We start from the raw sequence: 26,516 nt of genomic DNA, 5'->3' as shown, positions 1-26,516 counted from the left end.
AAAAAACAGTAAACCAGTATACTAGCAACACACATAAAAGTTGCTGGTGAACGCAGCAGGCCAGGCAGCATCTCTAGGAAGAGGTGCAGTCGACGTTTCAGGCCAGGAGTCCTGACGAAGGGTCTCGGCCTGAAACGTCGACTGCACCTCTTCCTAGAGATGCTGCCTGGCCTGCTGCGTTCACCAGCAACTTTTATGTGTGTTGCTTGAATTTCCAGCATCTGCAGAATTCCTGTTGTTTGCATTAAAAAAAAACAGTATACTAATAACCTTTTCAGCGGTATGCTTCAATAATGGAACACAAAAACAGGGGAAGCATTTCTTAAATGGTGAATCAATTTTATTTTGCATAAGTTACTATCAAAATCATTTTTTTTTTGTTATCAGGAATATGCTCTACATAGGTAATTTTAAATCACAAAACATGGTGATTTATGAAAATGGCAGCTACAGAAATCTGCAATGCAGTACAGATTACATCAACCATCCCAGCAAGACTTTTAGTACATTTTAAAGCTTATGTAGAATGAAAGGCACAAATTAAACCACATTCTTGTAATAAAGCCAAAAGGCATGACTGGTTAATGCAGAACTGAAAAGAAGTGGCCACTTTATACAGGAGCTTTACTTCATTGGGATGGCAGGTAGGTGTACTTTTACAATAGAACAGAACAGAGTAAGAGAGGCTGGTAAGTTTTGAAGTGCTAAGTTATCAAAATAAATATAAATGTGAAACAGCACAGGTTAGATTGGATATTCATTACTTCACAACAACCACTCTCAACAAGAGTTTAACCTCGGCTATTTCTGCTTTATTACCTACACCACTTTGTGAGAACAAACCAAAGTGAACAGTTAAATTCACTAGAAAATTTCTAAAACTACCTAATCTACTAAAAACTACCCACAGAGTATTGGACATTTCATTTAATTCTTCATTCCAACTGTCTGTCAACAGTCTGCTCCTTTTGTTATGATAACACATTCCATTCTTCAATTGTTTTAGCATTGTACATCTAAAATAAAATTTTCTGGAATATGACAAAAATAAGGGGCATTATATATTAACAAGATTTTTAAAAAATATGACTAACCATTCATTTCAAAAATTACAGAACACTTTGTTCATTAGAAGAAACTAATTCACAGAGTGTATCATCTTGCTTTAATAATACTGATTATCTCAGTGTCTAATCAATCGTTGTACCACAGACCATTACAAAACACAAGTGATTCACCACAGCTGTACTGAAGTGACCATCAACTCGTGTGAATTCCACATCTGCAAATGTTTAATGCATTTTCTCATGGAAAAAACAATACTTCACAATTTCTCTCCCCATTTTGAAGCAACGCTGTTAATATATAATGGGACAATAATTACATGGCTTCCTCCCATTCTGAACTTTGAACTCAGCAGAAGAGCAAAAAATGCAGCTCTCCGCTTCATCTTTTATTTCTTTGAGGATACAGTTTTATTCTACATTTTAAGGAACTTTAGAGACTTATTTACTCATTGGACTGACTGTCCACAATTGATTGGCAGTAAGAAATTGAAAAGAAAGCACTACAGGCGTGAAATAAACTGACAAATGTACACTGTGCTTCAGATGTAAGTGGGAAATGCAGAAAGTTCTACAAAAGTGTATAATTTTTTTTCATCAGACCCTTGCCACCACCAGAGAACTTATTATTTTCAAAACAAATGGAAGCGTTATAGGTGACAGCAAGGATTCAAATAATGACCACTAAAATGTTTAAACAAACTGAGGTAACTCAGAATAAAAGTTAGATTGGTTCGTACACAGATCCTATGATTTCACTTTTGTTCCCTGAAAAGGAAAGGAACACAGTATACACTTTTTAAATTGGTCCGGCAATATTTCAGTTTTCTAGTTTCTACAAAGTGTCAACATTTTAGCCAACTCCTGCAAAAAGCCAGATAATAAAATATTGTTTTATATGCTGATTAGTACAAAGTATATAATAAAAAAATACTAACTGCTAATTCTTGAACACATGCATAATTTACAAACATCTTACAAAAGCCTAACCACTCAACAATTCCCTCCACAGAATCCCTCAAGTATGAAGCTGGAAGTAAGATGGGTCAGATTTAAAAGTGACATTTCTGTATGTGCATTGGATATATCTGTAACTTTAGCAACCGTCTTCAGATGGGTCAATTCTAGTCTAAAGTCACTACTTCATGCAGATGAAGTTTCAGATTAAGACTTCTTTGGCATCTTTTGCCATCAGCGAGTGAACAATGAGAGTCTTCTGGGGGTTGGTGCTCACTTCACTGCAGGAAGTGATCTGTCATTGGTTTTGGTTGGCCTTAACTTGATGTTTGCAACAGCTTCTCTGTAGAGGCAAGAGAGAGAGAGAGAGAAAAAAAAGAGGATTAATGGATAGGCTTTTCAGAGGAACACAGCTGTGGCACCATGACAGTACAGTTTGCAAGAGCTCATGGCAGGTAGGACTTAGCTTCCTGGGGACAAGAAGCTGGTGTGACCTGCTGTGTATACATTTAAAATTCCTTTCTACAGTTGGTTGTAAGATAATTAAATGTAATTCAATTGAACTGAAAACTGTCAAATCACTAAGTTTTCTCTGCGCTACACTTTCTGATTTGGGTGCAGAGGTTTTACATTGATAATATGACCTAATTTTATTTCTCCTAAATACACTTTTACTAATCAATGTTCTTAGGTTTGCTTAGCCACTATCCTGTGAATGGGTAAGCTGTTGGATTGGATTGCAGCTCCTTGGACTTCTGGGCTGGCCGTAGTGCTGAACTGGCTGCATGGTTGTCAACTCACTTTTGGGAACTCTCCAGTTCATCTTCTGTAGATTGTTTGCTTTCAAATTATGTGCACGATTTGTTTTTTTCCTTTTTGCACACTGGATGTATAACTGTCTTTATTCTGTGGGTTTTTTGTGGATTCAAATGTTTCTTTGTTTTGTGGCTGCCTACAAGAAGATGGATCTCAAGATTGTATACGCTATATATACTTTGATAATAAATGCATTTTCAACGTTACTCAGCACTGCTCCAGATTTGGCTGCATGATGTGCAGCAACTGCTAACAGCAACATGTCCTCCTGGTGCCTGACAGGACAGATGCACACTTGAGAACTTTCTACTTTAGCATCAGATCGTATTATGCAGAAAACGTCAGAAATGAACAATCAATTTGTTACCGAAGGTTTTCTTTGACAGGAAGTTCTGGTCGGCTTGAAGGCAGTTCAATTCAAATTTTTAAAATGACTACAAAACTGTTGCCCAACTTAGACTCCCTCCTGTTCTGAGATTTGTAGAAAAGAAAATCAGAATTACTAAATGAGTAACACACGCAAAATGCTGGAGGAAGTCAGCAAGTCAGGCAGCATCTATGGAGGGGAATAAAGAGTTGATAGTTTGGCCTGAGACCCTCATACCCCTCACATGACTTTGCATATCACGTTCTAGATTGTACTCTTCCCCTACGCCCCACCGCCACCTTTTCATTCTGGCTTCTTTCCCCTTTTTGTTCCCGTCCTGATCAAGGGTCTTGATCCAGAATGATGACATTTATTCATTTCCATAGATGCTGCTTGACCTATCAAGTTCCTCTAGCATTTTGTGTGTGTTGCTCTGGAGAGGAAGGGGTAGTTTTCCAGTTACTTAAATGACTAAATAACTAGAAAAAATATAATTCAAATGCTTAATGTTTCAACACCAACTATTTTTCTGATATATTTGTCTAGATAGGAAATTATAAACCACTAACTCCAAGAAAAATAGTTTAATGGTGATTTTCTGCGAGTCATCAGTGAGTACATGATGTCAGACTGCAAACCGCAGTTACTGCATGCAATCTCTACTCATATGCGGCACATCTGCTCTTGTCAAGCTGAAATGGTAACACAACTGTAAGTAACTTACTGGAATAAAATGCATCAGCAAGTAAATCACACGCCACAGGAGGTCAGCAGACAGAGTGTCAGCAATGGAACAGAACCAGGGTGAATCAATGCCCTGAGTCAAAGCAGCTTATGTGTGATTGGGGAACAGCAAAGCAATCCTTAAGGTAGACAAGTGGTGTTGGTGACAAGAGAAACATCAACCGATTTCTGCAACACGTTAAGCCACTGAAGTGAGCAGAACCAAGGACCAACAGGAATACGTACAAAATTAAATAGGTTATTAGGTGAGAAATAGGTTAGGCAGAGCTTTATATACGAACACAAGAAAAAGGAGCAGGAATTGGCTACTCAACCCTTCCGAGTTTGTTCCAAAATCCAATTTTGCACTTGATCTTCTATTTGGGTCCATTAACCTGCAGTTCTCTCTTGCCAATTCTTAATGACTCTGCAGCGCACACAAATTGCTGGAAGAACACAAAACGCAAAATCTATGGCAAGGAATAAAGACTCGATATTTTGGGCCAAGACCTTTCAAGAGTCCCGATCAGGGTATCAGCCCAAATCACCAATTCTTTATTCCTTTCCATAGATGCTGCCCAACCTGCCGGATTCCTCCAACATTTTGTGTGTTGCTTTGGATTCCCAGCATCTGCAGAAAATCTCTTGTGTTTACGACTTCGCAGCCACTGCACTACTGAGTACATTTATGGTACTATTCTTTGTCATGGCCACGTGGATGTTGTGGACTAGCAGCATCATAAAGCCAGCTTTGCTTCCAATCCTAATGGGTGGTCTTGATAGAGTGAATGACGGGGATTTCTTTAAAGGGCAGAAAAGCCAGTAAACACCAGCCAAACCACAAAATAATAAAGCTTCTGCCAATCACTGGAGGAAAAAACAGCACCGCTGGCATACTGCACAGTTACAAAGTCTGAAAGAAGACAGGATGGATTCTGAAAGGACCCCATTAAAATTCTGACAACTTTACACATGAAATAAATGGGATTGAAGGAGCTGTTCCATAGTTATTACATTTAACTTAACACATTTCGAACATCTCAACAAAATGGGCCTTCTTTTACCAGCATGAGACACAGAAACAGATGCAGTTCAGAACTGTGGAGAAGGTGAGACAGAACTTGCCCATTTGCAAAGCCACAGTGGGAAATGAGTGATTATCACCACTAGCAGACAAGGTGATGAAAGTCAGACTGGCATACTGAAATGCCAAACTTACTAATCTAGAGAGGCCTTAAATGTGGCAGTAGTTTAAATTCAGAACCTTGCAACTTCAGCATCAGAACTGTAATGAAAAAAATTCAAATTGTTTGTACCTTTTAAGTGCAAAAATCATAGGGAAATCAAACTAAACCCAATAGTGACATATCAACATTTCCAAACAGTTATCATAAATAATGACAGGGATATGGGTCAATAAGCAGCAGACCAAATGGTTGGGACTACAATGGGTGCCCAGTGTCGACTGGATCAGGGAATAGGAAACTTAGCCAGTCATATGTACCATTCAGGAGTCAGCGAGAAGATTGAAGGCACATACGTAAGAGTACTTCAACACAGAAATAGGCCCTTCGGCCTGTTCTGAACATTTAACATCAGCTGCACCTGGTCCATAGCCTTCCAGACCCCTCCCATCCATGTACTTATCCAAACTTTCCTTAAAGGTTGAAATCGAACACACATCCACCACTTCTGCTGGCTGCTTGTTCCACACGCTCACACGACCCTCTGAGTGAAGTTCCTCCTTCAGGTTCCCCTTAAATATTTCACTGTTAACCCTTAACCTACGTACAACCTCTAGTTCTAGTCTCAACCAATCGCAGTGGGGAGAAAACCTCTGTCTGTCAATACCCTTCATAATTTTGTATACCCCCATCAAATCTCCCCTCATTCTCCTGCGCTTCAGGGAATAAATTCCTAACTTAAACATGGAGAAGCACAGGATCAGGCTCATCTCTGATGCTTCCATCATTGTCTGCCAAACAATTGAAAGGTCAAGCCATGTCTGAAAGCCACAATCTTCAGAAAGGATCAACAGAAAACTATTCTAGTCATAACACCACATATTTTGATAATGGAGAACTTATGCTCTGCTAATTTTACTGAGGAACATTTAAAGCTTGCCACAAAACTTGCAGTATAAAATGAAGCATTTGCACTTCCAGAAGAGACAGCTGACACAGTGACTGGGTAGATAGTTTGCTTAAGCTGTTCTTTTGGGCAAAAACTGAGCTCAATTCTACCCAACCTTGAATTGCTGCTTGGATCCCTTATTTCATTTTCTTGAGAAGTCAACACAGGGAATATTCAACTTATGAGTCATTGTTAGTTAAGAGTTAGTGCATCAGTAAATTGTTTTTATACAAAAAGTTAAAAGAAAGAAGAAACTTACTTCAATGATAGTCCTGACTGACCAAAATCCATACCCTGGGGAGAAAAAGATAAAATTATTAATGGAATGGCCACTAGATGTCACTATCGATGCTTACAATCAATTATCCTTTTACAAATGTACTGCATTAACAATTTTTATTAATAATGAATCAGAACTGACATCAACTCTGCAATGCTCAATATTGCTTTAGCCTTCATATACTGCATCCCACCAGCTAATCCACCACACTGCATTATCACATAGACAAACCAGTTTTCAAACAAAGTCCTTACAAATGGTAATGTGATGTTCAGTCTGTCATTTGTTTTGGTTTCAAGATTAATGCCGACTAGAATATCGGGAGAACTCACGGCTCTTTAATAGTATCAAGAGGCCTTTTTAGTCCATCCGGTTAGTCTCGCAAGAGTTACCATATAGAAGTTGTTGCTTAAATACATAACAAGCAGATGACCTAAAAACTTGGATTTAGAGGTTTGAGCGGTGTATAGAGGTTGCTGTGTGTGGGATTACGATGTTGTAATTAAAGCCCTGAAGTTCAGCCTGAATCTCATGTGAATTTATTTGAAACCCAGCTATGAGCAATTTAATCTCCTGCTGGATTATGCATTACTGATTGAATAACTCTGCTGTTTAGACTGCAAGTGAAAGATCTTCTCAAGTACTGCTTGATCTCTTAAAGAAGGCTGGTGATTGAAGATGACTTTTGATATTTTAGTTCTTTTTCAAGAAAAAGCTGCAAAATATTAACATTCAGAGCATTTGATGCATTTAGTTGCCCATACTTAGTGGCCACTTTATTAGGTGCTCGTTAATGCAAATATCTAATCAGCCAATCACATGGCAGCAAATCAATGCATAATAGTCAAGAGGTTCAGAATGGAGAAGTGTGATCTAGGTGACTTTGACTGTGGAATGATTGTTGGTGCCAGGTGGGGTGGTTTGAGTATCTCAAACTGCTGATTTCCTGGGATTTTCACACACAACAGTCTCTAGAGACTGAGAGAATGGTGTGAAAACAAAAAAAATCCAGTGAGTGGTCGTTCTGTAAGAGAAAATGCCTTCTTTATGAAAGAGGTCAGAGAATGGCCAGACTGGTTCAAGCTGACAGGAGGGCAACAGTAACTCACACATTATGACAGTGGTGTGCAGAAAAGCATCCTTGAATGTGAAACACGTTGCACCTTGAAGTTAATGGACTACAGCAGAAGACCACAAACATATATTCAGTGGCCACTTTATTAGGTAAAGGAAGTGGCCACTGAGTGCATGTTTGGCAATGTTTACAAACACAAGTGTGTACGTGTCAAAGCAATGGGTTTTATGTTAAACGTTAAGTTGTAGTATTAATTAAACTTCCGCTTTTGAAGCTATTTCAGAAAATATACTATTGCATCAGTTACTTTTCCTGCAGCAGAGTATAAATTGATCAAAGTGATTATTGGGACTGCAACTGTCTGCACAACAAGTTGTCTATTACATGTTCTCAAATTTACGGATAAAACTCCAGCTAACTGGCAAAAATCTAGAAACAGTTCAAGCTAGTAGTTGCTGCATTTTAACAAAGGGAATTGGCAGCTCACCCACTATATTCTACTGTGAACAAACAGCAGTGAAACACTCTCCCTCAACAAGTTGAGGAGACAGCATCAGATGAAGACTTCAAATTCAGAGCTTCTTTTTTGTTTGTTTGCAAATGATATTAAAGATTACAGCATCAAGCAGGTGTTTGTAACTTTATTCGCCATTTACATATATTAGGAATTTCCTCTGTATGTTGACATGACATGCAACAAAATATAGCAACAGTCAACAATTATCAGAATAAAGAATTAAATTAAAATAAACTTGGGCATTAAAGTATGGATATGGAATAAAAGGTGCATAAGAATTTACAACGTAAAGAGCCCTATAAAAAGAGTGGTTTAAAGTGTTTACAGTACAGTGAATTACTCAGAAACCAGTATAGTGGTTTCTAGGAGGAAGCATTTGGAAAAGTCATGCTTGCTGAATGGGTAGTGTCCAAAGTAATCACAGAGCCCAAACTTTAGTTGTTGTTGACAGATGGGGCCAAGTTTACTGTTCATAATTTCCTCCAGAACATCCATGGAATTTAAAACTGGTAGAACGTATAATGGATTACAGATGCTGTTTAGTGTTAAAATGGAATCAGTATATAGTTTTAAATACCTGTGAGAAACCTGGCAGTGCCACGCTGTAGGGCCTGGGTTTAAAAGCATTTGTACTGGATGTAGGATGAGAAGTCATCCTTAAAGAAGAGTTGTAGTCAGGTGGAGGGATGGAGAGATCTTCTTTCTGTAGAAGGTTCCCTGTGCTGCTGCTTTTTGCATGGTTCAAACTGTAGGCAGAAACAAGGACACACTTATTAAACACCTAGTTATTCCTCAAACATACCCTTTTAACTGTGAGAGAAAGCAACAAACAGAATGTGTGAAATGGTGCAGGATTATCAAAGCTAAACATTGAAACGTACAACTGTCCCCATAAAGTCCACTATGGAAAATGGATCCCGACTGTGTGCTCAAGACTTGCCTAATCACAAATAGGTAGAATGACAAAACTGAGGAAGTGTGGCATTTCTGGTGTTCCATATTGCAAGTGACATATCAGAGTGTGACTGCCCTGCTTCCTCTTGTGGAGATCAAAGATTGTCATTGCAATACTTCAAGTCATACCCCATATTTATCCCTAGATCTGCTGATCAATTTGCTGTGTTGCTAGACTCCACATGAGGTACAAGGAGGACCTGTTGAAATTATTATGGGAAGAAAAAAAACAAGTCAATGAAAGACTTTGCTAATCCTGCACCACATCAATTTCAATGAGGACTGTAGACTGGCAGATAAGTAAAGGGTTGCTAAGTTCCTATTTTTCAAAAAATAATTATGAAGTTTGTTTTTAATTTTTAAGATGCTTTTAGTCATTTTGATGATTTTTGAAAAGTACTTAATGATTGAATGAAATTTTAAAATGATCAAAAAAAACATTCAGCTCCCATGAGTGGTAAAGCTGGGAGCTACCAATGCCTTCTGAGGTATTTCAGGGGAAGAGATTCCTCGGTGCATTTTCAGAGGACAAAATGCCATCAGACCAGGCTGCTGGAGTCAAGCTTGCTTCAGCCAGCAATACAGAGCTTATACAGATGCAAAGACTAACTATGGGCAAGGATTCCAAGTTTGTGGAACCTAGCCCATGATCTGGTCATTAACACACTGTGGGAGCTTGGTGTGTGCAAAGTGGCTGTCATAAATCCCATATTATAGTAGTGGTTTCCCTTCAAAATTACCGGGTGTAATATATAGGTATCTAAGTTTTATTTAAAACTGGATTTTTACTTTTATTGGTTTTTTTAATAGCAGGTATATACAGTGTTAACTAAAGAGGTTCAGTAGGATTAATGCTGGTTCTATGCTTCAAGATTACTTTCCAGCCTGAGCCCATGTTTAATGAGAAAAAGACTTGAAGTACACCAAATGCTCTACATCATTGGCAGATCTTCCACATACTTGAAGTTGGCTTTGCTAAAAATATTCACTTTGTAAACTGGGCTGAGTCACCAAGGAGGATATTTTCCACAAAAATTCTTATTCAGGGAAGAAAACGTACTTTTAAAAATAAGCTTAAAGTGTCTAATTAAAAGTACAGACAGAAATAGCTAAAAACAGATTCTAGGTATAGATAGGTGTGAAGATCTGAAAGAGGTGATTACTTAATAAGCTTGCAGCAGCCTGAGTAGGAAAACCATCAGTGCCTCCACTGATGTTCATCCTACTCTATCAGCAGTTAGTTCATTTGCGTTATAATTATATTATTTCACTGGTTATTAGGAACGCTTGTTCAGGCAGAATGCCAAGATGGATTTTTAAAAAGTCCCAGCTTAGCCATTATTGTAGTGTTGATTTGAGTGCTGTTTGCTGACCAGCATCATCAACTCATTATCAAGTCAAACTAATCAATAAACCAAGCCATTTGGTAAGCTGGCAATCTAGCATAATGAGCACAAATTGTGCAAGAGAAATTATCACTTGTCACAGATTTATTTTAAAAATGACAAATAACTCTTAAATGCAGCCAAATGATTCCAATTCCAGTGTCGTCTCAATCTACTCAATTGAACTCAAAATAAATGGCCCTTGGATGGCGGAGGAGGCATAGAGCTTTTTTTATATAGAATGATTCCCAAGAACTTAGCTTGACATAACTTCGAGCAGTTATATGAAGCACAATAGATGCTCATTTACACAAAACCCTCAATGAATGAAGCAAATATGGATTTAATGCATGCAATGAAACAAAATGGACAGGCTGGCAATCACAGTCACAGAGGAACAGGCCCTCTGCCAAGGATACTGGTCCAAGGTGGATAAGTAGAACAACTTTCACCTGCTTCTAGATCAACTGGATACGAGCTAATAATAAGCTACTTTTCTTTTAACTATTCAGAAGGTTTTGATCAAGTGCTTTAAAAATGTAGAATTATAAAAGCTATTTGAACAAATATCCACAGAAGTACTTGCTTTGTGAGGTGGATATAACAGATGGTGCTGAAATAGCTTTGCGAGTTTAAATCCATGGATGTACCATCCATGCTAAAAAAGTACCAGAAGGTAGCAATGTGAGACAAAAGGGTTCCAAAAATGATTGGAGAGGCAGTAAACTGAGGCATAAATCAAAGTTCTGGAGCAGGGTCAGGCTGCTTCTGTGAAAACACAGGAATGGTTGACGTTTTAGGTTTAGTCACTGAATCAAGTTTCGACCCAAAACATGAACCATCCCTCTGCCTCTGCAGATGCCAGACACATCGAAAGACTCCAGCATTTTGCTTTTGGCTCTAAAAAGGCTTGCCAAAAAAATCGAAAAGGAAATTTGGCAGCTCAGAAAAACTGAAGACAAGGCTTGCTTTGCAGATAAACAAGACACACACTTCTGACATGATATGCAAACTAATGAATTAGTACAGAAGCCGTAGCAATCTTTTTTTATAAAACATTTCAATTATTCCACTTTTTAGGTCTTAAACTTGACACTTGCACCAGAATAAGCATGAAGAGCAGAGCCCAATTAGCAGTGGAAATGCATAGGAAATGAAAATTTAGCCACAGACCAGAAGTTATTAGAAAATTAAATCTTTGAAAGTGAATATTCATTCAATCTACTAAGTCAACAGCTCAAAAAGATGTTAGGTGTAAAGTTGTCATCATCGAGACTAGTACAACCATGAAGCTTAATTATTACCATTAATGTTAGCACAGCACACTGGACTATTAATGCTTTGTGACATGAAGATAGCGGACACATCTGTTATGGTCTATACAAGATTTAGCAGTACACAGTGAAAAGGAAATCACCTTCCATAGAAGAAAAGCCTATTTAATGTTGTACTCAGAGGAAAAGGCACACCTCTGGCCAATGAATAATGTGAAATGCAGACAAGAGGGGGCACCAGGAGTAAAACCACATTGGGCTAGTGTGGAGAAAATAGAGAAAGAATATAGTACATCTCCAAAGATGCAATTTATTTTTAGATAGCCACTTACTTATGTAAAATGTCGTTCATTCCACCTTGCATTATACGGGTATAAGAGAAGGGAAACCATCCACGCCTGCAAGCAGAATGACAGAATAATTTCTCAATAGTAGAAATATCAAGACGTCTCCAATTCCAGCAAGCAAAAGTTCAGCTGGTAATGCCTCAGAATACATAGTCATTTGACTTTAAGAGCAATAAATTGGACTTGACAGGAACATTAATGCACAGTACATGGTTACTTACATTCGTGTCTTTTCATTTTCACCATAATGCCAGCCATCCTTGGCCTCAGGAACCAATAATGTGATGACGTCGCCTTCACTAAAGCTTAGCAGCGTACTGTTGCCTGCTGCCTGATGTGAAAAAATAGCTTGCACTTTGGTCCTTCCATTCTTTTCCAACCCAGCAGCCATTGAACTTGACCGGGGCAAAGTCCTGTTCTCGGCTGAAGAGCAAGACAAGATAACATCACACAGGGAACAAAGTATAGAAACAGTCTCTTATTTAACATGAGAGTTTGACAGATAGGAGCCAAAAGACTCCCCTCCCCCAACCCCAGCTGCAGGGTGTTAAACCTGGAACTACAGACCAATTCAGATCGAGACAAGGAAACATTCCTCTACAGACGATCTTCGGGGTGGTCTACCTCAGTGACGGGCAATCCTCCATTATTTAGTTTAAGGCTAAGATTTTTGGACATCAAAAGATTTACAGCATGCAGAGATCAGATTGGGAAACAGCAAAGGCAATGGTAATAATTACAGCAATCATATGAATGGAGATGTAGTGGAAAAACTGCAGCATTGTAGAAGGGATACTTTCAGAAGTACTGTATCGATAATCTTGAATCTACAATTAAAAATATATTAACAGAGCGTGACTGAATACCTTCACTTTCAGGTCTCAATTTCAGATTCAAAATAACACTATTAATGCTACCATTTACTTTTTAAACAGCAGTCTTGATCCTGTGAGGTGCCAAAATATCACAATGCTCCATCTAGTTGGACTGTAGATCCATTTATTTTAAACACTGTCAAAAATTAAACCCTACTTTATGAACTTAAGTAGAGCACAAAGATATCAGAAGTACCATCATGCATAGGGCAAGTGTGTCATTTATCTGTTAAACTCTCCCTGCCCAAAATATATTGAGTAGTCTTTGGTAAAAAATTGAGAAGTAATATCAAACTACATCTTAAAATTCTTGCCATACTGGAGAGTCAACTGTTGAAAAAATAATGACTTCATTAGTTTCATTTAGGACAGAGATGAGGAATTTCTTTAGCCAGACGGTGGTGAATCTGTGGAAATCATTGTCACAGAAGGCTGTAGTGGCCAAGTCATTGGGTATATTTATGCAGAGGTTGTTAGGTGCTCGATTATTAAGGGTGTCAAAGGTTACAGGGAGAAGTCATGAGAATGGTGTAGTGAGGATTAATAAATCAGCCATGATGGAATGGCAGAGCAGATTTGATAGGCTGAAACACCTAACTTGCTCCAACAGTATGTCTTGTGGTCTTATCACCACAGCAAGGTGCAATGCAAAGGAATTAAATGCAGCTAGTTTTATAACAGGAGGAACCTAAAATTTAACAGCAGTGAGTGGTTAGATTATAACTGAAGTGGTAACAGTTTGTGCCATAAATGTAGAAGTTCAACTGCCACTGGATTGCCTTGATTGTAGGTGATAAACAGCATTTTTCATTTGCACCTTGCTGCCCAAGTGTGTTAAGGAGTGTAAGAGTTAAGTATATTTTGCACTACTTGTTATCAGGTCCACGCCTTGTTAAATACTGCTTATGACTAAAATAGCATGCAAGTCAGTGCATGACTGTTGTTCAAGGTACACTTGGCAACACATTAAATATTTGTTCTAAGTATTAGGCAATGTCTAGATTGTTGGTCACTTACCTAACAAAGGGGTGGCTTTCAAGGGCATTGCTTTTCGTGTCGGCAATGTGTTGGAGTAGACCTCAACCTGCTGCTTGGGAAGTTGGGGTGGTGACGGTGGCTTCAGTTGAGCAGGATGCTGGTAGCCCACTTGATGCGAGTTGGATAGGTCACCATTAGGCACTACAGAAACGTCCTGGCCTGTCATGCGCTGAAATAGAAACAAGAATAATTACTCAGTATCTGATATTGTGAAAATAAATTGGCTTTTTCAAAATATATAATACATAATCCATAGAACTGCATGATAAAGTCCAGAGGTAGCAGTATTCCTTTATTTATCTTCATTTGTAATGAAGAGATTTCATGACTTGACCCTCAGTGATAGGGGGCGGCATTATATTGTAATGGTTAACATTAATGCCATTACAGCAACAGAGATCCAGATTTAATTCTACTACTGTCTGTACGGAATTTGTACACTCTCCCCATAACATAGGTCTCCTTTAGATGCTTGTGTTTCCTCCCATATTCTGAAGGTAAACCTGTTATTGGGTTAATTGGTCACCTGGGTGTAATTGGGCGGCTCAAGCTCATTGGGGGCAAAAAGGGCTGATTTCTGTGCTGTCTCTCTAAATAATATTCTAGCGTATGTCAAATATTGCGAGAATCCAGATAAAGTTAACTGTTTGAAAACTTTATGACAATCTGATCTTCAGTCACTTGAAGTGCAATACTTCAAAATGGATTTACTGTATATGGGGTGTCAGGGAGGGGTAGCACCTCTGGTGGGGGAACATGTCGCGTCCTTATCAAGGCAGTTAGTCCACCTTTGGTCCCCACCTGGCACTCAGCTCTCACCTGTGGCTCCCCGTAGCTGTTTGCATGCAACATCGGCCACACCCCAGGCAACGGCTTCAACAAGCCGGCTAAACCAGGTGAGGGTAGCCGACAGGTCTCAAACCGTCGGTCAGATAGGGAGTTGCCTATCCCAGCATGTGAAGACAGACTCCGGCGGATTGAGTGGACGAGACCAATGGAAAGTCCAACGGTCAAGAAAGGCGGTCTCTGCATCGTCGTGGAACGTGTAGAGCAGGACAAGACACTTGATCCAGATGGGAATTGGGAAGAGAGAGTGAGGCTAACGCTGCGCAACTCTCCCTCACTTAAATCCAAATCATGCGCTAGTCTCAACACCATCTGGTGTTGAGATCCTCATCGACGTCGATGATGGACGAACAACAGTTAACTAAACAAACCCTTAAGTAAATTTTTCTCCTTATAAAATCACTATATAGTGTGTAATTGAAACAATCTGTTTTTAAACATCCATTTATTTTACCATAAAATTCATCCAAAAGATTCAATACTACATGGAAATTACAGCACAGAAACTGGCCTTTTAACCAACTAATGCAAGCTAGTGTTTATTATTCACATCAACATCACATAATCCCTTGTCTGATACATCCATTTTCCCAGTCTTGACTGCTGAAGTGATTTCTAGTTGAACACTTAAGTATTGTACATGTCCCACATCTGCAGTGAGCCCTCAAGGTCGACCATGGATGTTGCATCCCAGCTGTCGACATGATACGCGTGCCAGGGCAGTATGTTATGGAGAGCAAGCCAGCATGTCTCTCCTCCCGACGCAGCTGATGAATCCAAAGGAACAGTTGAGACGGATACAGTTTGGCACCAGTGGCATTGTGGGAGTTGCCAGTCAGCATTGAACTCAGTGCCCATATCTGCACATCAGTTGTTATTCCAGTTCAATGCTTGGTTCTAGACCTTTCAACCACACAAAGGAATTAGTTTGTGCGCCTTTTGTCCTGGCTCTCATGTTTAAAGATCTTAATTAAATCACCTGTACTCTCTCTGCTAATGGAGCTCAACTAATTTTTACCCTGTATTATATTTTATGCCTGACATCATCCTGAAGAATTAGTGTTGTGCAGCCCAAACTGTCACAGCAATATTCCTAGAGAATGGAGTTCAAACCTCAGCTATTCATCTGCAACTTTACCAATTTACTCTGACACCTGGCACTGTTATCAAGTTGTAAAATCTATCCTGTTTTTAATAACTGTTGATACAGGATCAAATGTGCAGGATGAAAAAGGGGAATGATAGGCCCAGCTCTTCATGCAATACTGAGAAAATAGAACAAAGAGCAGTACAGCACAGTACAGCCTCTTCAGCCAACAATGTTGTGCCCACATTTCAACATACTCCAAGACCAATCTAACCCTTCCCTCCTACATAGGTCCCCATTGTTCTATCATTCATGTGAATATCTAAGAGTTTTTTAAATGTCTCTAACGTATCTGCCTCCACAACCACCCCTGACAGGTGTTCCATGCACCTACCACTCTGTGTAAAAAAAAAACACTACCTTTGCTATTCCCCCCATACTTTCCTCCAATCTTAAAATTATTCCCCTCATATTAACCATTTCCAACCCAAGGAAAAGTCTCTGGCTGTCCTGTTATCATCTTGTATACCTGTCAATCCTCTTCCGCTCCAGAGAGAAAAGCCCTAGCTCACTCATCCTAATCTCATAAGACATGCTCTCCAATCCAGGCAGATCCTGGTAAATATTTTCTGCAAGCTCTCTAGCACTTCCAAATCCTTCCTATAATGAGTGGATCAGAACTGAATATAAACCCAGAACAACTTTCAAGAAATCTGGTATCCTCCCTTTAAGAAATTTATCATTAAATTTGTTTAGTGCAAAACAAAGCTAGTGAATCTAAGGGAAAAATACCTTTTGTAGCTTATTCTAATTTATTATAATAAACCACATCCATAATGAGTCAACTATACACATTGCCAGTGAATCACTCTGCAATATATTACTTTTTCCCATCAACTAACTGCAAAATACCAAGTACTGAAACGTGCAATCAAATTATGCTCACTTCAATCAAAAAGATATGTTCACTCATTCTTATCTGCATTAAAACAGAAACAATTAAATAACTCAAATGTTGTAGTGATAGAACGAAAATACTGCCACTGAATTTTAGATATAGAAACATACCATCTCACATTCCACCAATCTGGTGGCATGAATAATGAATTCTCAAACTTCCAGTAATTGTGCTCCCTTCATCCCTTGTTTTTCTTTTTCCTGTCTTTTCTCATCTCCTCCTGATCCAACTGGCCATCATAACTCTACATCAGCCATCCACTCCTCCCACTGGTTGCCCTCCCCCACATTCCTCCCCTTTATTCCATGCTCCATTGCCCTCTCGTATCATATTGCATCATCTTCAGTTCTTGTCACTTCCACCTATCACCTTCCAGCTTCTGACATCATTCCTCCTTCACTAGGATCCACCTTTCACCTGCAGTCACATTTCTCCACTTTTTTTTTAAACATACTAACTATTTCACTTTCTTTCCAGTTCAGATTAAGGGTCTTAACCCAAAACATCGACTATCCAGTTTCCTGTTTCCCTCCTGACCCAATCAGCTGCTAAAGCAGCTTTTTTGTGTGTAACATAGTTTTCAGACAAATCCAGGTACATATTAAATCTGAAAGAAATTTCCAGTGTTCTAAAGCAAGACAAATCTACTTAAATTTTTGTCTGAATTTATTTATTTTTAGGTAAAATAAAATCAGAAAGGCAACACAGGGTACTTCAATTTCTCAGTGCTCAGCCTGTCTGGGAAGTGTTCAACAAAACTGCTTAGATGGACAGTGAGTGAAAAATTTCATTCATGGGTGCTTTATATTCTAATAAAAAAGTATGTGCAGATTGATAAATCTCCTGAAAATCCTTCCCCTTGCCAAGGGTATCATCATGCAATTACTTTCCTGATCGGTTTTAGACTCAGACACTTGATGTCTGTCGTCACTGCAAGTCAATATCTAGCTGATGGGAGGCATTATTCAAATCGGATGAAGCCAGTTATTTCCCTTGCTGCAACATTAAAGCAGCACTTGATTAAAAAAAATTGTTGGACTAAGCCAACATATAACTGAAAGGATTCATCACCAAGGGTAGGGAGTTTAAGTAAAAGATCACCATGTTCCATTGAGATTTTTCTATTATAAGAGCGAATAAGGGGTAGCAATATGAAGTGCTGAAAAACTCACCTACGCACTTGCTATTTAAGTCCTAGTTCAAAATCAGCAGACAATTTATCTCATTACAGGAGCAGCTCTAAATTTCTATATATAAACAGTGAAGCACATTTGAATGACATGCAACGCCTAATTCACAGGAATCCATACATCTAGGTAATGGCTTTGGTGCAATTCCCTGAACATTTTGAAAAGTAATACTAATTAATGCCATATGGAAATTGCCTAACCTTTCCTTTTGGGAACTACTTTAGAGAATTGCTAGAATATACTCAAACTTTAGAGGTGAACATTAAAATACTTGCATCCAAGTTGTAAATTTAGGAGCAGTGACTAAAATAGACTACATGAATATCTAACACACTGCCTGACCTCCATCCTCAGTTAACTACACAGAGTAAATAGATTTAATTTGACATTTAGCATACAATTTTCTCCAAAAGCAAAATGCTTCCCATAAAAAAAAATCAGTAATTTTAGTTACAGCTCAGTTGGTAGCATCCTCAACTCCCAAGTTGTTTATTCAAACCCCGCCCCTGGGACTTGAGCACAAAAAGCTTAAAAGCCAAAAAACAGCAGATGCTGCAAATCTGAAATAAAAATACTCAGGTCAGACATCACCCACACTGACAAAAACAGACTTACTGTTTTAGGCCCCTTCATCAGAAATGCAGTCTGATAATCTAACGAAGTGCAGTGGATGTGAGAAGTGAGATATAAATTCAAAATCTCATTTGCTCTTTTAAATAATGCACAAGATCCTGGGCTGGTATTTCAAAAGGAGAGCAAAGGAATTATCCTAGCTGTATTGAAATATTCATCCCTTAAGCAACATTTATAAAGATAAATTGTCTATTATTAGTACTGCTTGTGAGAGCTTACTATGCTTAAACTGGCTGCTGCACTTCCTACGTAATAGTGATATCACTGCAAGAGGTATTGGATATACACCTTCTGTACCTAACAAAGTGGCCACTGAGTGTACGTTAGACCATCCACTTCAAGGTCCAATCTGTTGTACATTCAGAAATGTTCTTCTGCACACCACTGTCACAACATGTGGTTATTTGGCTTCCTGTCAGCTTGAAGACTGGGCATTCTCCTCTGACCTCTCTCATTCACTCAAGGAACAGCCGCTTGCTGGGGAGTTTTTGCACCATTCTCTGTAAACTCTAGAGACTGTTGTATGTGAAAATCCCAGGAGATCAGCAGCTTGGATACTCCAACCATCCATTCAGGTACCAATTCCATGGTCAAAGTCACTTAGATCACATTTCTTCCCATTTATGATGATGTTTGTTCTGAACAACTGAACCACTTGACCATGTCTGCATGCTTTTATGCATTGAGTTGCTGCTAAGTGATTGGCTGATTAGATCTGTATTAATGAACACGTGTACCCAATAAAGTGGCCACTGTATACAGAAACACAATACATGAAAAGCACTGCAGAAATATCTTTATGATCGCACAGCAACTTTATGTCCTTAACTGTGCATGTACGACACACTTGTCTTCATAGATCAGGGCACAAGATATATTTGCAATGTTACAAAATACTTGAGAGTGTAGTTCTAGTCACCATACTGTAGGGAGAATGTGATTGCGCTGGAGAAAGTACAGAGATTCACTAGGATGTAGCCTGGATTGGAGGACTTTAGTTCTGGGGAAGAGTTAGACTGACCAGACATTTTACCCTGGAATGAAGGAGGATCAGATATGACCTGACAGAGTATGATGAGAGGTATCCACTTATCATAAAAGATGGCCTTACTGAACAAATCCTATCATGGTGCACCAACATCATGAATTTCACCCGAATGAATGATGCTTCAGAATAATTCTGAGCAATTACAATTAATATGCCTTAGTCCTTTCTAGGAGGTAGAAAAGGGCATATAGACTCGTGTATGAAAGCTATTCAATTCCCACTAAAGAAAATACCAGAAGCCAAACTCCAACATAAGTTTCCAGGGGTAATGATTAGCTATAGTTTAAGAAAGGAACCAAGTTGGAAAGTATATGAATACATAAATAATTTGACAAACATATCATTAAGTATTTAACTGATTTATATTTTATGAATCTATATTCCAGCTCTGTCTGTATATGAATACTCTCCCATTCAATGAGTAAGAAACCAGCAACATTTTACCTGCATAGTTTTTACGACCGGTATTTATGATTTTAAATGTTTATAACTGTCATTTTAAATACAGAAACAATCTGTCACAGCGTTTCATAACCCTTTCTAAAGGGATCTGTCAAGGCCTCATAAGCATCAAAAATATGGAGGTTACTGAGTTAGGTTGGGCTGTATTCAGATTAATTATGTGGGGATTGACATTAATAACAATATTTAATAATCAAGTTCTGGGGAGCACTCTCATTTCTATCTAATAAGGAATGCAACAAAACCTCTTGGTATAACTCTAACTCTGTGGAAAAATAATCTATGATCACCTAAAGATTAGATTTATTAGCACTGTCACATGTGCATCACATACAGCGAAATGAGTCATTTTGCATCAATGACCAACACAGTCCGAGAAGGCAGCCCCCAAGTTTCAACGTACCCATAAATGACCCGTAGGTCTTTTTGGAATGTGGCAGGAAACTGGGCCACCCAGGAGGAAACCCACCTTCCAAAGTAAAACAATTCTTGAAAGAAAATGATAAGTCAAGTAGACTCTCATAAATTATATTTCTCATTATGCATTAAACATATCCATGTAGAATCAGGATAAAGGAATAAGGCTATTGCTCTACCCATTGTCCATGCCAGCCAAAAATGAAGCCATTTAGGCTACTCTTACTTTCCAGCTGCTGGACAATAACTACATGGGTCAGCTACTCATACAGATGTGAGGTCTGCTTCTATCTCCTCCATCCTGTCAGGCAGTGAACACCAGACCCCAAACTACTTCACTAGGTTCTTGGAAGCTTCCTGATATGTTAGGCATAAGTGGAAAGAGGTGATGAGACTACTGACAGAATTTATTAGTCAGCAAGATACTCATTTGAAACTGATAAGATTAGGTCAGTTTTACTTTCCCAATTACAAAATTGCCTAGACATGGTGTGGTCCATTTGCAAATAGGCAAATCAGAATTTATTTATTTATTTATTTATTTTTTAAAAAGAAGTGCTAGATGAGCCAGTCAGAAAGAGAAAAAAATGTTTGTGTCTCAGGTCAATAGCCTTTCTGATGAGTAACCAGTAGTTTGGGTTATTAAGATTAGTTTTATTTGTCACATGTACAGCAAAATATACAGGGGAGAATGTTTAAAAGCTGGCGCTGTCAAATGTTACGTTAACCGCTAAGCTATCATACTGAACATTCCTTGAGCCAAAGGACAAAAACAACATGGAAAAATATATATGATTTTTCATAATCCTTTTGGAATTATCCTGAGCACTTACAGTTAATGAAAAACATTTTAAAAAATGTCACCACAAAATAGGAATTTATAACACTGAAACAGCAATGTGATAGTGACCAAACGATCTGGCTTAGAGATTCTGCTTGGAGGATAAATACTGGTGAGTACATTGAGGAAGGCTAATGAACTGGTGCAGAGCCAACAACCTGTCTCTGAATGTGAACAAAACAAAAGAGATGGTTGTTGACTTCAGGAGGACACAGGCTCTCCGCTGAACATCGGCGACTCCTCCGTAGAGATCGTTAACAGCAACCAAATTTCTTGGTGCTCACCTGGTGGAGAATCTCATCTGGTCCCTCAACACCAGCTCCATAGCAAAGAAAACCCAGCAGTGTCTCTACTTTCTGCGAAAGCTGAGGGAAGTCCATCTCCCACCACTCCCACCATCCTCACCGCATTCTACAGAGGTTGTATTGAGAGCATCCTGAGCAGCTGCATCACTGCCTGGTTCGGAAATTGCACCATCTCTGATCACAAAACCCTGCAGCAGATAGTGAGGTCAGCTGAGAAGATCATTGGGGTCTCTCTTCCCGCCATTACAGACATTTTACACCACACGCTGCATCCGTAAAGCATACAGCATTATGAAGGACCCCACACACCGTTAATACGAACTCTTCTACCTCCTGCCATCTGGCAAAAGGCACCAAAGTATTCGGGCTCTCACGGCCAGACTACGTAACAGTTTCTTCCTCCCAGGTCATCAGACTCCTCAATACCCAGAGCCTGGACTGACACCAACCTACTGCCCTCTACTGTGCATATTATCTTGTTTATTATTTATTGTAATGCCCGCACTGTTTTGTGCACTTTACGCAGTCCTGTAGTGTAGTGTAGTTTTGTGTTTTTTTTTTTTACGTAGTTCAGTGTAGCTTTTGTATTGTTCGTGTAGCACCATGGTCCCGAAAAAACGTCTCATTTTTACTGTGTACTGTACCAGCAGTTATGGTCGAAATGAAAATAAAAAGTGTCTTGACTTGACTTTCTATTTTTCAAAGCCGAAATGTGAAGTGTGTGTGTGGGGGGGGGGGGGGTCTTCCAGGCTGACTAGAGATCGGGTAGTCTAACATTTCATCTGCAGCACAAGGGGAAATCAGCCATATTTCCAAGTTCATGCTTCCAGAAGCGACTTGAATTGATAATTATTTGTCTGAGAGATGATACTGGTACCTATCAAACCATAATGGGAACATAATTCAACTAGTTAATGAATACAGCAGATTATTTGGCAATATAGAAGTTACTCTGCATATATAATAGAGCCGTACAGCTATATTACTGACAATAATAATTGCTACTTACAGAATTGTGACCCATATTGCTTCCAACAAAGGGTGCAAGCTCTGGTGGTACAGGTAGAGGTTTAGCACCAGGAATGGGATCGGAGATGATCATCCCCGATTTGGCAGCGGCAGCAGGGTCAGAGGCAAGTGTTCCTCCGTTGCCAGAGGACATCTGCTGCACCAATGATATTGCGTGATCAGGAATTTTGGATGGGTCGCTACAAGCCTGTTGCCAACCAGGAAGCTTTTGTGTTACCATGTCCTTGCCCTATAAAAGAAAACCAATTTAAAGAGTGAAATCAACAATTCCAAAGTAAAATATTTTAGGGTAAATACACACAAAATACTGAAGGAACTCAGCAGATCAGGCAGCACCTATGGAGAGGAATATATAGTTGATGTTTCAGGCTGAGATCGTTCTTCAGGATTAACCAGGTCCTTGAGAGGTCAGTGCCTTGAATAGCTTGCAGGATAGTAGTGGAAGCAGGCAATTTGGTGGAGTTTAAGAGGCTTTTAATAGACATTCAACTACGTAGGGAATAGAGGGATATGGACTATACATATTAGGAGGACACTTAGTGTAAACTGGCATCAAGGTCAGAACAATATTGTGGACTGTATGGCCTGTTCAGTGCCCCACTGTTCTTTGTTAAGGTAAAGATGCATTTGCAAAGAAACAGTAACATTTTATGAAAGGTGGGTACTAGTGTAACTACAGGAGTTCTCCATTGCTTATGTGGAACTACTCCCACATTACACTCTGTAAATACTAATGCTCAAGTAGAATGGAAAGAATCCATATCACAGCCTGTACTCAGTTAAATAATCTCATGCAGGATGACAACTCTCCCAGTACAGATTAGCCTCCCCAGCCTCCAGGACACCTTCAAAAGGTGATGACCCAAAAAGGGAGCATCCATCAGTAAGGACACCGATCACCCAGGACATGTCGTTTTCTCATTGCTACCACCAAGGTGGTGGTACAGAAGCTTGAAGACACATGCTCAACATTTCAGGAACAGCTTCTTCTCCTCCACCATCAGATTTCTGAATGGACAATGAACCCATGAACACTACCTCAGTACTTATTCCCTTTGCTTTTTGCAGTACTTATTTAATTTTTCAAATTAAAAAGTAAAAACTATAAATTATAATATGTATTGCAATGTACTGCTGCCACAAAACAAATTTCATTACATATGCCAGTGATACTTAACCTGATCAGGAGACATCCTTAAACACCAACAGAGCTCAGGTGTGATGACCAACTCCACGGAGACCTTGCTAACCTTAAGTAGTAAATTTAATTACAAAATAATGACCTACTGGTATGTGTAGAACAAATCCCCACCATTAGATGACCAGTAGAGAAACAGAACAAAAAGGAATTGTCTGCTTTCTTTATTCCTCTTCAAACATTACTGAAAAACCACTGCAGTTGATACAAGGATTTTCAAAATACTTACCCTGCTATGGTACACCATATTATTCTTGGCAACCGTACACTGCCTTTCCACCAAAAAGGAATACCGCCTACGTTCCTCACTCAATGCCGTTTTGTATCCACTTCCAACAAAGCTGTCCAGATCCACTTGCTTTTTGCTTATCGTCTCTGCATACTACAGGAAAGGGAGAGGAGGAAGAATTTTAAACTAATTAGACTATAATGAAAACATTTCCAATTATAATTACCAGGGCTGGCTGATAGTTGGCATTATCTAGATAACATTTAATTTTTAATGCACAGTTAAATATTTCAGAATTTCAACTGCAGCTTGGGAGTGTACGGACATTAATCAAGGAAACACTACATGGCACAGTTTCCAATAGAATAGCTCCATTGTGATCAATTTATTGAATAGTCAGACTCCTTAATTTATCAGAATTTGGCTCAGATAATAAATGTTGGCAGCATTTTCCATATGTAAATATAAATAATTCAAAAGTGCTCCATTTCAGTGCAATCAAAGTGCAAGCTGTGTTAAAATATAGAATCCTAACTACTCTAAGCAACTTGCATCTCCACAGAAGTGTTGCTTGGATCAGAAGCATACAAAAGTGTCATAAGCAACATAATGGCAACTGTGCCATCATAAAGATCTTCAAACAACTTCCTGAGGAGCTTATCTGACAATCCTATAGAATGTGGTTATTCATTTTTCTAGGCAACTAATTTTCAGTTTTATTGAATGCAATGTACAACTTTCTAAAATGGGAATTAAGCTCTTCTGGAGTCTGCGCAGTATGAATATTATAGGCATTTGCAATATGGTTCAAATATTTAAGACTACTTCAAAAATATTAGACCGTAAGACCTATGAGCAGAATTAAGTCATTCACCCATCAAGTATGCTTCACCATTCCATCATGGCAATTTGATTACCCCTCTCAAACTCATTCTCCTATCTTTTCCCCACAACCTTTGATGTCCTTACTAATCAAGAACCTATCAATCTCCATTTTAAATATATCTGGTGATTTGGTCTCCACAGTTGTCTGTGGCAATGAATTCCACAGATTCACCACCCTCTGGCTAAATAAACTTCTCTTCATCTTTGTTCTAAAGGGCCATCTTTGTATTCTCACGCTGTTCAAACACAAGCCTTAGTACTCAGAAGTGGAATATAAAAGATTATATTTTTTAATGAAATAAAAGTTATTAAAGCAAACAATTGCTAAATCACTTCATAAAATTCTGCAGGATGGAAGTTATTCGACAGGTTTGTTGCTGTGCTCAGTCATGAACATATTCCCTCTAATGTGGGAGTTTGAATACACAGCCAAAGTGGAAACAAACATGGTGTTAGAAGAAATAAAATTTTAATGAGTTCAGTAAACTTTAATAAAAAATTCCTAAATCTCCCTCCAAAACAAGTTGATTAAGCACCGTAATTTTAAATATGCTCTTCATCTAATAATGTGAGAAGTTTGCTTTGGAATGTTTTCTTTCGAGTGTCGTAGGCGGAAAGATGACCTGACAGAAGCAGATAAAAATATGAGGGGCATAGATATGGTAGAGGGTGGAAATGTCAAATACTAGAGGGGATGGCTTAAACATGAGAGGGGTAAAGTTTAAAGGAGATTCACTATTTTTGTTTTATATACATAGTGTGTGGTAGGTGCCTGGAATACACTGCCAGGCTAAGTGGTGGACACAGATATGAAGGCAAACACAGGCACGTGAATATGCAGGGAGTACAGGGAAATAGACCATGGATAGGCAAATGGGATTAGTTTGGTTCTGCATTAGGGATAGCACAGACAAAATGGGCTGAAAGGTGTTCCCCGGCTATCCTGTTCTATGAAATGGTCTCAAAGAAATTAAAAGTGCCTCCACTTTCCAACTCCTGCAACTTCCATTCCAGCAAAAAAAAATCTAACACTAATCCTTTTACCTCAGACTTCTAGTCATATTGACAGGTGATACCTCTCAATATGATTGATTTGACAATTCCATCTAAAAGTAGCTTAATTTTCCAATGGAGGCTCAGTAACTGGTATAGCTGATTTCAGTTATGGAGCCCAGTGCACAATTTAGACAATCAGACCAGATAGATACCCTTTGGTCCATGAGCCAGAATTGTACCAGCCACAATTCTGCCACGGCTAATCAAATCAAGTATATCTGACAAAATGCGCTTACCTGCAGCTCCAAATAGAAGTTTGAGAATTAGAACTTTCAAAAAGTATCCAAATTGGAGTCACTGACTATTGACGCTCAAACAAAATTTTGGCTGACAGAATTCTTAAAAAAAATGCTAAATATTATACTCCAAATTAAGAAGCTTGAATTTCATCTCTGTTTATTATTTGCCATAAACTTTCAAATATGTTCACGCAAACAGTTCAGTGTTATGGTTCTTTGTTCTCAATCTGTGTTCTTGAAATGTGAAGGGAAAGAGTTAAAATACAGGTAATGAAGTACAAATGTAAA

The 26,516-nt window shown here is 38.8% G+C and overlaps 1 protein-coding gene across 5 annotated transcripts in view; it reads right to left on the bottom strand.

Moving 5' to 3' along the window:
- Positions 1-333: 333 nt before the first annotated feature.
- Positions 334-26,516, bottom strand: part of LOC140187131 (BAR/IMD domain-containing adapter protein 2-like) — a 104,046-nt gene continuing 77,863 nt past the window's right edge. For 3 of the 5 annotated variants that reach the window (XM_072242104.1, XM_072242107.1, XM_072242109.1), the window contains 8 exons: positions 24,049-24,201; positions 22,602-22,850; positions 13,785-13,974; positions 12,114-12,315; positions 11,878-11,943; positions 8,510-8,678; positions 6,320-6,354; positions 334-2,364 (listed from right to left, as the gene is read on the bottom strand). In XM_072242104.1, coding sequence (XP_072098205.1) covers positions 2,295-2,364; positions 6,320-6,354; positions 8,510-8,678; positions 11,878-11,943; positions 12,114-12,315; positions 13,785-13,974; positions 22,602-22,850; positions 24,049-24,201 — 1,134 coding nt within the window. In that variant the 3' untranslated portion in view covers positions 334-2,294. Of the gene's footprint in view, positions 2,365-5,146; positions 5,213-6,319; positions 6,355-8,509; positions 8,679-11,877; positions 11,944-12,113; positions 12,316-13,784; positions 13,975-22,601; positions 22,851-24,048; positions 24,202-26,516 lie in introns of all 5 variants that reach the window. The other 2 variants (XM_072242105.1, XM_072242108.1) reach the window with 1 other exon arrangement.

Source organism: Mobula birostris, chromosome 24, assembly GCF_030028105.1.
Source record: "Mobula birostris isolate sMobBir1 chromosome 24, sMobBir1.hap1, whole genome shotgun sequence".
In the NCBI taxonomy this organism is placed as follows: Eukaryota; Metazoa; Chordata; class Chondrichthyes; order Myliobatiformes; family Myliobatidae; genus Mobula; species Mobula birostris.
This window is presented reverse-complemented; position numbering and strand designations above follow the sequence as displayed.